Here is a 14,117-nt window from a genome sequence, read left to right on the forward strand (position 1 = left end):
AGTCAGTAAGTCATATAGGTTTGGACCAACATGAGGGTGAGTAAATAATGACACTTTTAATTTTTGGTTGAGTTATCCCTTTAAAAAGCTAAGACAATTACAAATAAACCACTTGTTACACTGTAACTTTGTCTCTTATAGCTCTATTTGTTTGAGCATCCCGACACGGTATGATATAGTAACACTGGCTCGACCTATAGTGTGAGTTTGGGGTGTGACTATCTGTCTGTTTGTCCAAAAACCCAGTACTTTTATCAGGTCATTTTATATGCTGGCCTCTGGTCATACTGCATTTTCTAACGGTGGCTCATGAGTTGCATAATTTGAGTATCTAAAACTGGTGTAATGTTCAAGTGTCAAGTCAGACTGGTAATGATCGATTTCTTTGCAGTTGCAGAGTAATGAGGATGAAGCTCTTCCTGGTCCTGGTGGCATCTCTCGAGCTGGCAGCAGTAAGTGTGGACGGACTGCGGTTATCAGTCACACTACCAGGAAACCGAATGTGTATTTGTGTCAAAAGCTATATGCCATTTTGAATCAAAACAAATATCATGTAAAAGAGACTTCTTAGCAACAGGTTGTGTTAGTTTGGCTATGGTATTGTTTACAACATCTGTGAGAATTGGATTGCTATATTAGGCTTGTTTTTTTGTTGTTGATTGAGTTAAGAAAAAAATGCTTTCAGACTCATTCCTCTTGAGAACGCAACGGCCGTGTGATCAAATCCGGTTGTCTTTCCCTAAAGAAAAACACAGACACTTTTTCCAAGAATGCAGAGGAAGACATGTCTTATTTAAACACTAGACATAACTGTGATGTGTTTTATCACACTGCCTTACGGCCCAGCGCCCTAAAGAGCTGAAGGAGATTTTAATATGTGTTTTAGATAAAGTATGGATCAAGTCTGCCCTCGTGTGGTAGAATTCAGTAGCTGTTCACTATTCAAGTATGTAGAAGAATTCTGGCTTCAAGTTAAGTTTTATCAATAGCATGTGTGTCATTATGAAGATTTCAACATAAAATATTTGAGCCATAATTATGTTCTGTCTTAAGCAACATTGTGCTACCACAAAGCTTTATTTGTATTCAAACATTCCTCAAAGTAGGTTATGGAATTACACTAAAACAGTGATAGGAAAACAAAAATAGGTGGCAGACTGAACCTAAATAATTAGATATAAGCCTTAAAACTCATAAGCATGAATTATAATAACTGGCTTGAATTTTGAGAAGTCTTTGACTGCTGGGAAATCAGTCAGTCACACTCAGTTTTGGTGCTCACGTTGTGTCTCCCTATAGAGAGGTTATTGAGGACTGCCAGCCAGCAGTCTGACAGCAGCGGGTTTGCAGAGGACCCAATCACAGACGGTTTGGTTAATCACCTGAAGGTACGTGAGTGTGGGCATAACCATCTGGGCTCTATACAGCCTATGAATACAAAAATTGTCATTCTCCTCGAACCCAGTAAAAAAAAAAAACATTTGTTTGAATTTAACTTGCACTGATATCAAAAATTTTGAAAACTTAATATAATTTAAAAGTTTTATATATTTTTTAAAAATATTTTACAATAGGAAAATTATTATTGTTATTATTATTTTAAAAATGAGTATTTTTAATTATTTAATAATTATTTATTTATTATTTATATAACTATATTTTGTCAAATACAAATTATATGAATAATAATAAAATAAATTAGCAGTGCCTCCATTTAAATGAAATGTAATAAAGTGTGTTTTTCTGAATATATTTGCCACAGAAATCTCAAATTCCATTAAATGTAAATAAACCAAATTTGCACTTAGCTATGTTATAAAAGATATTATAGATAAAATGCAGATGTTTATTATACTTATTGGTTTAAACTACATTTTATTAAAAATGGATGTTCCCAATCTCATTAATATTGTCTAGTAATTTATGAACATGCTTTCTGGCTACTAATAATACAAACCATGAGAATATTGACTTAAATAAGTTACATAGGAATATCTCATTTTTCATAGGAATATGAATATGTTGTAAGTAGTGGACGTTGTCATGGTCTAACCCAGCATTTGGTATCTCTGAAATCTTGGTATCTCCCTCTAAATCTTAAAAAATTTTCTTGAAATGATGAATTAAGATGTACCAGAACTTAAAATTGTGGCATATGTGTTCATAGGGGAATTTACAAAACATAAACGAGGACAAAAATAAATTGCTGGGTTCTTTCAACATCAACGTTTCTAAGAACCAGTCCTTCATTGGATAATGGAAGTGAAACTTCTCTCTTGAATTTTCTTAGGTACAAGAAAGCTCAGATAGTTGTGACAGCGAAACCACAGTGACATCACATGCAGGAGAAGTCAGAACACCCACAGCATTGGAGTACCCCAACTTTGAGAGGTTGCAGGGTGAGGAAGCCCATCCTCAGTCCAACAAAGGGACATTTAGCCAGAGTGGAGCCAACCGAGAAGTCCCTGAGATCAGCAGCCTCCAGATTCCCAATTCAGACTCTGACAATATTAGCACCAATGAACCGCTTCTTTCTCCTGACTCTGATAGGACTTCCATAGTTGAATCCAATTTCACCACAGCGCAAAAACCCACCACAGACTCTCCAGAAGTAGATTTGAGTACAACGGTAGATCCTGCAACAGATTCCATCTTGGATGTAGCTCATGAAGGCAACATATCCCAGCCTGGTTTAGGCATAGATCTAGACTTCTCTGAGGATTTACGTCCATCCTCTGAACCAGAGTCTTCAGATCTTCCAGAGTCTTCAGATCTTAAGCAATGCAACCCTACGACTCAAAGAAGACAAATGGCCCTCCAAACAGCCCATCAGAGGTCATCCTCTATGGACGAGGAACGTCCCGGCCGAGTATGGGTGAGGGACAGGAACTTGCTAAGGGAAAGCTTGGAGAGAAATCCTTTAAGGAGATCTAGCTCCCTCCCAACATCTCAGCTCAGCCCAGCTCGAGTGGTCACCTCCATGCGAATCCAACTCGGAAAGGGTTCGGTCAAGCACTGTACCCCACCCTCATACTCGTACCGCTACGACGAAGAGAATCGCAGTGACCGAGAAGAAGTGGATTCCATTATGGAAGAAGATGAAGTAGATCATGCTGGTGGCCAATCAACTCTCTTAAATTCTGCTCCAGCAGGTGGTTTAAAGACGGGCAGGGGAACACCACCACACCTTCTCAACGTACCCCAGCATCTGACTCGCTCTTCCAGCTCGCTTTATAGCGTCCCTGCAGACTGGCTTCAGAGGCCCTTGGGAGAAGGTCCAAACTGGAGCACATGTAGCGTCCCAAACCTTAGTCAATTTACAGGTCCGGGCCACCCTCCTCCTCATGGGTCCTTCTACTCTCCACATCAAGGAGTGGCCTACAACTCCTCGTACCCTACCAGACTTCCCCACCACAATCCCTTCCCACAACCACAGAGCTCACCTTATCCTCAACCTCTTCAGAGCAATACATTTACTCCAGCACAGGGGGCACCATTTACACCCCAGCACAATATGCATTATGCTCATCCTCACAGTGCTCCTTACAGCCCATTCTACTCACCTTATCACATTCCTCAGGGAGCTCCCTACGGCCCCTCGTTGAACATGCACGGCAGCCCGTATCAGCCTCACGTCTCTGTCGCGCAATCCCACAGCGCCCCCTACACTCTGGGCTACAACGGTTCTCCTCATCACCCTGGCGCCCCATACAGTCATCCATACTATCCATCTCCCCCCTTCCCTTGCTCTTTTGAGATGCCTCCTGCCCCCGTACCTGCGATGGGCAGCACAGAGATGCAGCTCAGGAGGGTCCTGCATGACATTCGTGGGACAATGCAGAATCTTGGTCAGGTAAGAACTGCCAAAATTCTTTGTATACGTATTACATGACCTGATTTCATGACTCTCTAAACAATCTTAACCTGTGGTAAATGTGGTTATTAATGAGGCTGTGCCTGCCATGCTCTTATTAGTAATTGTTTGTGATTAAAGCAAAGTGGAATGACAGTATACACTATTTGACGGTAGAAATAGGTTCGCTAGTTTTTGCTATAACACAGAAGATATATTTGCATGGGCTGAACTGTTTTGTTATTTACACATAACAGTGATTGGAAACATAGAGTGGGATGTGTCCCAAACAAGTCGAGACGAGAAAGAACTTCTTAAGGAATGTTGCTAGTGAAGTGGAATTGAGATGTTTATGATTACCAAGCAGTGTTGCAACTAGTATTGATTTTAATATAATATTATTCAAATAGATACTAGCTGCAACACTGTTTGGTAATCGTGATAATCAAAATCAGCATTTTTTGTTGTATTTTATTATTATTAATAATAATAATAATAATAATAGTGATGATAATAATAATAATAATAATGCTGTTATTACATAAATACAATTACATTTATTCTTATATATTATTTATAAATAAATAAATAATTTCAAAATAAAAACAGAAAATCATCAAAGGATTTTTTTATTTGTGTTTATAGTATTTCACTCTGTTGAAAACTGTTGTGCTGCTTAATATCCGTGGAAATATATTTTTGTCAAGATTCTTTGATTAAAAAAAAACAGCATACTGTAGATTTTAAATGGAAATTAGAAATAATTTGTATCAATGTTATGTCTTAACTGTTACTTTTGATCAATTAAATGCATCCTTGCTGAATTTAAATGTATTAATTAAAACAATCTGCCATATACACTTATACATATGATACACACATATACATGTCTGGTAAGCCTCTGACCTGTAATAACTGTTTTGTTTTGCACAGTAATATATCTGCATAAAGTAGAACAAGGAAGTGTGTTCCGGTTTCTTGCGAATCCCACCCGAAATGCAAATAATAAGCCGAGTCAGCATTCTGCATTATCCTGGGCTCAGTTTAGACATGCTTTTCCTGTGTGACTCATAAGCCATAACCGATCTGTGGTTTTGTTGGCAGAGCTCATCCGTGCATGGAGGGGACACACCCATTGACAGGATCAGTACACCGCGCTCTGTCCAACCGCTTTATGAGGTACATCATTTCCCAAAGATGAAGCAGTCACATGCTAGTTCTTTTTCATAAACCTGAGTTGCGTCACTAGAAGCCTCTAATGAAATTGAGATGCTCATATAGCTTGTGCAAGAGTAGTCTTTAACTCATTATTTTTGTCCCTACTGACTTGCTGTGTGCTGCAGGAGCTCCAGATGCGGCGCAGGAGTCTGAACGTCTTCCGGACTCAGATGATGGATCTGGAGCTGGCTCTCATGAGACAGCAGTCTATGGTCTTCCAGCATCTTAATCCAGATGAGAGGTGAGGAACTCATAGGTCCCCAAATCACAAGCCACAAAGAGCAAAAGCTCTTTGGTCTAGAAGGTCTAGAAAGCCAAAAACCTGTTCTTTTTGTGGCATGTATCAGGGGTCTGAGGACCACAAAGAAATTAAGAAAAAATATAATACAAAATCTATTTTGTACCATAAATGATGTTACGTAAATAGTTAAATGTTTTTTTTTTTTTTACATTCACCAAAATAATAAACTCAATCCTTAAAAAGAACAAACCGTGAATACTCAATTTAAGATTATGTATATGTTTGCACAACGGTTATAATGTCTAATGAAAATATAAATATTATATTAATTGCCTGTTGTACTACATGCCTAAAGGCGGATATAGCCGTAAAGTAATCATTAAACAAAGAACCCTAAAATGTGTAAACAAATCATAAATACTAATGATTTATCGGCATATCAGAATGATTTCTGAAGGAGAATCACGTGACACTGAAGACTGATGCTGAGTAATGATGCTGAAAATTTAGCTGTGCCGTCACAGGAATACATTATATTTTAAAACATTAAAATATATAAAACACCTATTTTTAATTGGAATAATATTTCACTGTTTTTACAATATTATGTTTTTAATTTCCTGTAGCACTCAATAAAAAGACGGATATAGCAACAAATCAATCGTAAAACAAATGATCCTAAAATGTGTGAACAAAATATAAATACACTGTAAAAATGCAGTTTTCTTATTACTTTAACAAAAAATTAAGTTATATGTAATTCAGCTTAATAACTTAATATAATTTAAGTTTAAATGAGAGCCAAATGAAGTAGTAGTTGAAGTAGGTGGAAATTTTACAGCGTACTAATGAGTTTTCAATGTTGAAAAATAAATAAAGACCATCAGTTTGGTACTGGATGATCACAGTGTTAAAATATTGCTTTTCTGTATCAACCTTAAATTCATATGATCATTGCCTCCTCGAATAGCGACTTGTCAAGTATTTACTGCCTGTTCACCAAACTGTGATCAAAACCGAACTGTGAGAAACTTGAATCCTTACATCTTTTATTGGGGTTTGTGATGTTGCAGGCGGGAGGCAGAACAACTTCAAGCACTGCGGTCTGCTGTCAGGCTGGAGCTACAAGAGTTGGAGCTGCAGTTGGAAGATCGTCTGCTCTCCCTGAATGAACAGATGCGCAGCAGCTCACAGCACAGCAACCTCTACCGTCACCACATGGTCAGTGCATGTAACTGCAATTGACCAAACTGTAAACTGTAATTATGAAGTAATGGCATAGCTTAGACCTATTCTGCTTTACCTAATATGCAACCTAAAGTATTTTTCTGTTAGAAGGTAATAGAACAAAACATTTATTTCTCATTTTTATTATAACCTCTCAGGATTGGAAGTACAGACTAGTCTAAATGTGAATTCCAGTGTGAATTTCACTAAATCTGATATATTTAGAATAACCATAAACAGACATTACATTGTGATTGTGTAATATCTAAAACATTGTTGAGTTAAATTTACAGCAAAAATAACTATCACTGTTCTACACTGTTAGTGTGATACACAATTTTGGTCACACCCTTAGCGCAGACTGAAATGTGAAAACTAGTCAAGTGAAGAGTACAGTTTAAACGTTTGTGGTCTTCGGTATCTTTTTTTTATCAAGTTATTAATTTTGAGCAGGGATGTATTAAAATTTATCAAGAGTAAAGACAACTTTGAAGTCACAAAGATTTTTTGTTTATTAATCAGAGAATCCTGAAAGCCAAATGTATCATGGTTTTCACAAAAATATTAAGCTGCACATCTGTTTTCAACATTGATAATAATTTTTCTAGTTTCTTGACTAGAAATGTTTCTTGAGCAGCGAATAAGCATATTAGAATGATTTCTGGAGAAACTTGTGACACTAAAGACTGGAGTAATGATGCTGAAAATTCAGCTTTGTGTCACAGGAATAAATTATATATTTTAAAATGTATTCGAATAAAAAGCATTTATTTTAAACTGTAATAATATTTCACATTATTACTATATTTTTGTAAGTAAACGCAGCCTTGGAGAGCATAAGAGACTTCTTTCAAAAACAATAACAATTTTACAGACTTCAAACTTTTGATTGGTACTGTTGATGTTTTTTAACCTTTAGTAACAGATGTGTGTCTCGCAGGGCATGCACAGAGGTCACAGCATGGAAAGCCTGTCTAATTCTTCTGCACTGCGGGCCATGGAGCCGGTGAGTGGATTATTCTCTTGTTACAGGGTCCTGTATCAGATATCATCTGCATGCCTTATTCTACTCTCAATTTCCTCTCATCCATTATAAATTCTTGCATGTGAATGTACAGGTGACAGACCTCCTGAAGGAGCAATTGTACCTTCAATCTGAACTGGGATATGAGGCTGTCACACCCAGTTCAGGCCGTTCATCGAGGTCATCCAGCCCTGGAAGACTCAACCAGACGCTCGAGTCTTGCTCTTCTTCCCTGCAGAGAGGCAGCGTTTACCGGGCCACCATTAATCTCACACCCACTGTCCCTCCACGGCCTGGAATGGAGGTTGCTCGGCCCGTTTCTCCAGAGAGAATGGAGGAGAGCATGACACCTGCTACCTTGGAGTTGAGCAGAGATGAGGACGAGATGTCACTGGATGGTCGCAGGAGCAGGACGACAGAGGACTACAGTCCCACCGAATGGAGGAGTAGAAGTGGAGGGAATAGTGACCTGCAACATCTCATACAGGAGGTGAGAGAACTAATACAGTTACCCTGATAAGAGGACTAAAATACAGCATTGCCAACAGCTAATATTAAGAAATATCTGACAGCTAAATGCCACAAATGACCAATCAGAATTGTATGGTCTTATTTTCACCAAATATTTTTTTAAAGAAGATAAGACTTTTTATCTCACAGTTCTGACTTTTTCTACAATTCTGAGTTTGTATCTCACAATTCTGAGAAAAAAGTCAGAATTGTGAGATATTCTCTTGCCATACTGAGCAGAAAAGCCTGAATTGTGAGATATAACAATCAATTCTGTAAAGAAAAGGCTGAATTGCGAGATATAAACACTCAATTCTGTAAAGAAAAGCCTGAATTGCGAGATATAAACACTCAATTCTGTAAAGAAAAGCCTGAATTGCGAGATATAAACACTCAATTCTGTAAAGAAAAGCCTGAATTGCGAGATATAAACACTCAATTCTGTAAAGAAAAGCCTGAATTGGGAGATATAAACACTCAATTCTGTGAAGAAAAGTCTGAATTGCGAGATATAAACACTCAATTCTGTAAAGAAAAGCCTGAATTGCGAGATATAAACACTCAATTCTGTGAAGAAAAGTCTGAATTGCGAGATAGAAACAATCAATTCTGTAAAGAAAAGCCTGAATTGCGAGATATAAACACTCAATTCTGTAAAGAAAAGCCTGAATTGCAGATATAAACACTCAATTCTGTAAAGGAAAGCCTGAATTGTGAGATATAAACACTCAATTCTGTAAAGAAAAGCCTGAATTGTGAGATATAAACACTCAATTCTGTAAAGAAAAGCCTGAATTGTGAGATATAAACACTCAATTCTGTAAAGAAAAGCCTGAATTGCGAGATATAAACACTCAATTCTGTAAAGAAAAAGCTGAATTGCGAGATATAAACATTCAATTCCGTGATGAAAAGCCTGAATTCGAGTCCCTATGTTGCATTTTAGGTCTTACCGTATATTTAGTGTTTGATTTCCTGCCTTTAATGCAGTCTAACATAATTTCTTATTCATCCTCCCGCAGATTAAAGAAAGTATCGCACATGAAATCAGGCAGGAGATTGTGAACGAGCTTCTGGCTGCTGTGTCACCGCATAGATCTCCTCTCCCGGCCAGGAAGCCCCCTGTGTAAGCATCATAGCAGAGGATGGAGGTTGGTCACATTATGCTCAATACAGAACTGTTGATCTGTTGAATGTAAGATGTATACGTTAACTTGTTGAAATAAGTCTCTTATGCTTACCAAAGCTGCATTTATTTGATTACAAAACAGTAAAAACATAATATTGTGACATATTACTACAGTTTAAAAGACGGTTTTCTATTTTAATGTTTTAAAATGTAATTTATTCCTGTGATGGCAAAGCTGAGTTTTTAGCACCATTACTCCAGTCTTCACTGTCACATGATCCATGAGTAATATTCCTTGTTAAAAAATAAAAAAAGTCACTTAAAAAATATTCAGCATTTTATCCGCTATTTGTGTGGGCTGTGTAATTTTACTCTCAATAGAAGGCAGCAGGCAGGCAGCTCACTAGGTTTTGGAACAATCTTATCAATCAATATCACTGTTTTGTTTCCTTCGGCAGGTGAAGAAGAAGTAAATCCTGTGAAATAGTCAAAACGAACACTGGTTAAAGCTTTGCACTGAGAACGGCCCAGCACCTCCCTCTGGTTCGGTCTGTGAAGCCCTTCCAGACTCCACTGCTTCTGGACTTTAGAGCTGCAGGGAATCTGCTTATGCATTCGAGTCCAGATTCCACATTTGCAGTGGTTGAGATCTTCCACTTCCACAAGGGCACGCAGCTTATTGTGGTATCCGTCTGGTACATATTACTGAAATGTAATGAATCTTTTGGGATGTATTTAACTATGTGATGCAGGTCTTGTTGGATGGTTGCAGTGGTTGAAAAGATTTGTGGGAGACTAAAGTTTTCTGTGTGAGTGTGTCTTTGTCTGTCTAGGACAAAAATGTCTACTGTAATCAGAATTGTTTTCTAATTCAGCCTCTGTGAGGAACTAACTGTGCAATACATTTCACTTTTTTCTCTCAAACTTGAACTGACCAATCACAACTACTGTTCTGCTCAAATGCACACCGCTGTCTTCATTTCCTGTTGATGGTCTATCACATACTGTATGTATAGACACTTAAGACACTTAGGCCTTCAAAGCACATTCATAAACATACTGTCCTGTGAGAAGAAAAAGCACTAAATACTCTTTATATATATATATATATATGCACACACATTAGCACGCCCATAAAATATATTTTTATTCTTGCAAACAGCAGTGGATAGTCTGTCAAATCTTCTGATGAGGATTTAAAGTGTTCGACTTAATTTTCCTCAGTATGAATGAGTTGTTGTTTTGTATTTTGTTTTTTGTCTAAGCTGTAATGAACTGTAATACTAATTGATTTATGCGACAAAGGGGACATGTTCCCTTTCCGCTTGGGATGCATGAGGGATAATCTTTAATGCAAATCATTAATAAAGATTTATTTATTTTGTACACTTGCTGAGTCATAATTTTGTTTGAGTTCCTGGAGATGGTGGATGGTGTTCGTATTATGTATAATTGAAACAGATTTGGAGAAATTCAACGTTACATCACTTGCTCACAAATGGATCCGCTGCAGTGAATGGGTGCCGCCAGAATGAGAGTCCAAACAGCTGATAAAAACATCACAATAATCCACACCACTCCAGCCCATCAATTAACAACTTGAGAAGTGAAAAGCTGCATATTTGTATGAAACAAATCCATCATTAAGGCGTTTTAACTGTTGCTTCTGGCCAAAATCCATAATCCATAATAATGCTTCCTCCAGCAGAAACATCCATCCCATGTCCTCTCACATAAAAAAAAAATCCACTGACATATTTGTTTAGAAAGGTTTTGGACTGATTTCATTCGTCAACGGTGCTTAATATGTGCATATTTCTCTCCTGATTCAGGTGAGACAAAATTTCCAGTGGAGAAAGCGATATTATGGATAGAGGACTCATATTTTAGCTAGAAACAAAGGTTTGACGTTAATGAATTCGTTTCTTTCAAAAACATAGCTTTTCACTTCACAAGGCGTTAATTGATGGACTGGAGTTGTGTAGATCACTTGTGGATTATTGTGATGTTTTTATCAGCTTTTTTTAACTTTCATTCTGACGGCACCCATTCACTGTAGAGGATTCATTGGTGAGCAATTAATGTAATGCTAATATTCTCCAAATCTGTTTTGATAATGAAACAAACGCATCTGTATCTTTGATGGCCTGAGGGTGAGTACATTTTCAGCAAATTTTAGGTTTTGGAAGAACTATTACTTCTGCAGCAAGTAACCATTCCTTTAAATGCTTAGTAATTTTGTCTATGTAAAATTACACCCAATTTTTAACTATTAAAACCGTTTAAGTTTTTAACGATATGTGAAAGGATACCAGAAAGGGAATGTTTACCTCTCTACCCTGCAAATTCCCTGTAGTCTAGATGATTTAGACAATTTTACAGCTGTAATAACATTCAGGTTTGTACAGAAGAGTTCATGTAAGCACTTCAGTAAAAATATGAGCTGCACATTTGTGCTCCACAAACCTTTGGTATGCCTGGCCCCATAAATGTCTGAAGGGTGGATTTACAATGCCTACTTTTTATTATTATTATTATTATTATGCTTTCCTTTTTGGTTTATTAATGAGTTTGAAATGAAATTTACAAATGATTGTTATTATTGTGTCATCAACAGTTCATTAGTCTTCTTAATCAAGTGTATTTATTCACAGCATGTTTTTAATCTTTTATTAGTTTTACACGCTGTGTGTGTATTTAAGATCTGAAAGGTGACTGAAAATTTTCCCAGTCCAGGAATCCATTTACGGTGTTTGATCAGGTAACTCGGCTTCCAGAAAGTAAACATACACTTGTGTTGAACTTCATTTGTTGATATTTTTTTTCTTATGTCTTAAATTCTTATGTTTAATTATGTTCTTATCTGATCTTGGGTACATTTGATGCTGATCCAGGAAAATATTAAGCATGATATAATTGACTTTTCAGAAGTTTGGGGTTGGTAAGATTTGTAACAAATGTTTTTGAAAGAAGTATTTTATTCTCACCAAGGCTGCAAAAATACAGAAAAAAATGTAATTTTGTGAAATATTATTACAATTCAAAGTAACTCTTTTCTGTTTTAATATATTTAAAAATGTAATTTATTCCTATGAATGCAACTTAGAATTTTCAGCATCATTACTCCAGTCTTCAGTGTCACATGACCCTTCAGAAATCATTCTAATATGCTGATTTGCTGCTCAAGAAACATTTCTTATTATCAATGATGAAAACAGTTGTGCTGATTAATATATTTTATAGAAGCTGTGTTGCATTTTTCAGGATTCTATGATGAATAGAAAGAACAGCATTTGTTTGAAACAGAATTTTTAAAAACATTATAAATGTTTTTACTGTGACTTTTGGTTAACAATATTAATTTCTTAAAAAAAAAATCATACTGCATGCCTACAAACCTTTGAACAGTAGTCTGCGTTCCATGTTTGGAACCCCAAAAAGTTTCTATATCTTGCATATATATATATATATATATATATATATATATGTATATATATGTATACTGTATATGTGTATGTATATATGTATACTGTATATGTGTATGTATATATATGTATATAGAAAATTTTTGATGGAACCTTTAAAAGCCATTTTATATAAAACCTTTTTTAAGGGTTCCAAATATTAAGCACCCAATAGAACCGTCCTGTATTTTAATCATGCTTGATCTGATACAGGCTACGTTTTTCAGTAACACTGCTCTTTTTTTAGTCCTGATCGTGCTTGTCCTTTGCGCTTAACATTTTTAATGTGGGCAACAATGTTAATGGCAGACTCCCACTGCTGTGTTTAGTCAAGTATGACGATGAAAATACCTGTGGGTCAGAAAAATTATTTTGATACATAACTCAATTCGGCCCACTGTTACCATGGCAACACATCTCTGAGATAGAAGGTTGGCAGGAGAGTGAGTTTGATATTGTGGGCACGCTTGAATGGATTCAGAGGGCGGCCATTAACATAAAAAGGCTACTTTAGACCTGGGGGATACTGATATATATAACAGAAATGGGTTGAATAACTCGACGATTGAGTGGGATTTTCATTTCGAACTGTTAGAGCAGCTCCAGTACAGCAGCATAAAGGTGTTTTGTGTTCGTCTACAGAGGAGACAGACTGAGTAGTCAGGAAAAATTAACTTTATTACAGGCACTATTGGATTTCACTCACCGTCACATCTAAGAGAGGGTGCTGGATATGTTTCCCGACCGCTCAATCCCACTTTTCTTCATCTCTCGGCCTCTTGCTTCAGGGAAACACCCATGAACACAAGGACATGCTTGTACTTTTGTCCTTGTGTGTACTTGAACACACAAATGGACTCTTGGACAGGACAACCTGGTCAGTCCAATGACATCACCTTGCTTTTTCATCAAACCTCAATGATTTTGACAGCTTGTGTGACACAAACCTCTGCTGTTTAGATTAATTGCGCTCGGCGTGAAATAAAAGCATATCTGTTAAATCTTGCATAATGCTCTGTCAGACGCACTGGGACGTGGGTAATAAACAGTGCCTGTTTTGTGCCTTCTCCACCCTGTGACGTTCACTAAGCTCCAGTAATTTCCTCCATGATATTACCTGCTCCTGATGATGAGGGTCATGAGGTCAAGCTTTAACCTAAATGGGCGGCAGTGAGGACAGGGTGTAAACATGAGTGAGGTCAGGTGGTTTGGTACTGTTTGTTCCAGAGGTCAACAGGGTGACCCGATGTGAGTTTGTTTCTTCAGGATTCTTAGACTCCCTTTTTTTCCTCAGGCTAACCCCAGGTTACACAGGCTGACTCCTGACTATAATATACTGTTTGTTGAATCTAGTTTAACATTCCGTTTCGGAACAATTTATTTAGCTATGGCTCTAGTCTTTTTATGGAAGAGTAGAGTGACAGTTAAAAATCAAGGAATAAATTATCTAT

The 14,117-nt window shown here is 37.0% G+C and overlaps 1 protein-coding gene across 4 annotated transcripts in view; it reads left to right on the forward strand.

Moving 5' to 3' along the window:
- LOC107699021 (sperm-specific antigen 2-like) overlaps nucleotides 1-10,590 on the forward strand; it is a 51,673-nt gene extending 41,083 nt beyond the window's left edge. For all 4 annotated transcript variants that reach the window (XM_016500173.1, XM_016500174.1, XM_016500175.1 and 1 more), the window contains 10 exons: nucleotides 392-452; nucleotides 1,300-1,388; nucleotides 2,291-3,853; nucleotides 4,958-5,032; nucleotides 5,197-5,312; nucleotides 6,386-6,533; nucleotides 7,480-7,545; nucleotides 7,658-8,053; nucleotides 9,096-9,224; nucleotides 9,661-10,590. In XM_016500173.1, coding sequence (XP_016355659.1) covers nucleotides 392-452; nucleotides 1,300-1,388; nucleotides 2,291-3,853; nucleotides 4,958-5,032; nucleotides 5,197-5,312; nucleotides 6,386-6,533; nucleotides 7,480-7,545; nucleotides 7,658-8,053; nucleotides 9,096-9,203 — 2,622 coding nt within the window. In that variant the 3' untranslated portion in view covers nucleotides 9,204-9,224; nucleotides 9,661-10,590. The remainder of the gene's footprint in view (nucleotides 1-391; nucleotides 453-1,299; nucleotides 1,389-2,290; nucleotides 3,854-4,957; nucleotides 5,033-5,196; nucleotides 5,313-6,385; nucleotides 6,534-7,479; nucleotides 7,546-7,657; nucleotides 8,054-9,095; nucleotides 9,225-9,660) is intronic.
- Nucleotides 10,591-14,117: the final 3,527 nt, after the last annotated feature.

Source organism: Sinocyclocheilus anshuiensis, unplaced genomic scaffold (genome assembly GCF_001515605.1).
Source record: "Sinocyclocheilus anshuiensis isolate Anshui unplaced genomic scaffold, SAMN03320099.WGS_v1.1 scaffold18, whole genome shotgun sequence".
Taxonomy (NCBI): Eukaryota; Metazoa; Chordata; class Actinopteri; order Cypriniformes; family Cyprinidae; genus Sinocyclocheilus; species Sinocyclocheilus anshuiensis.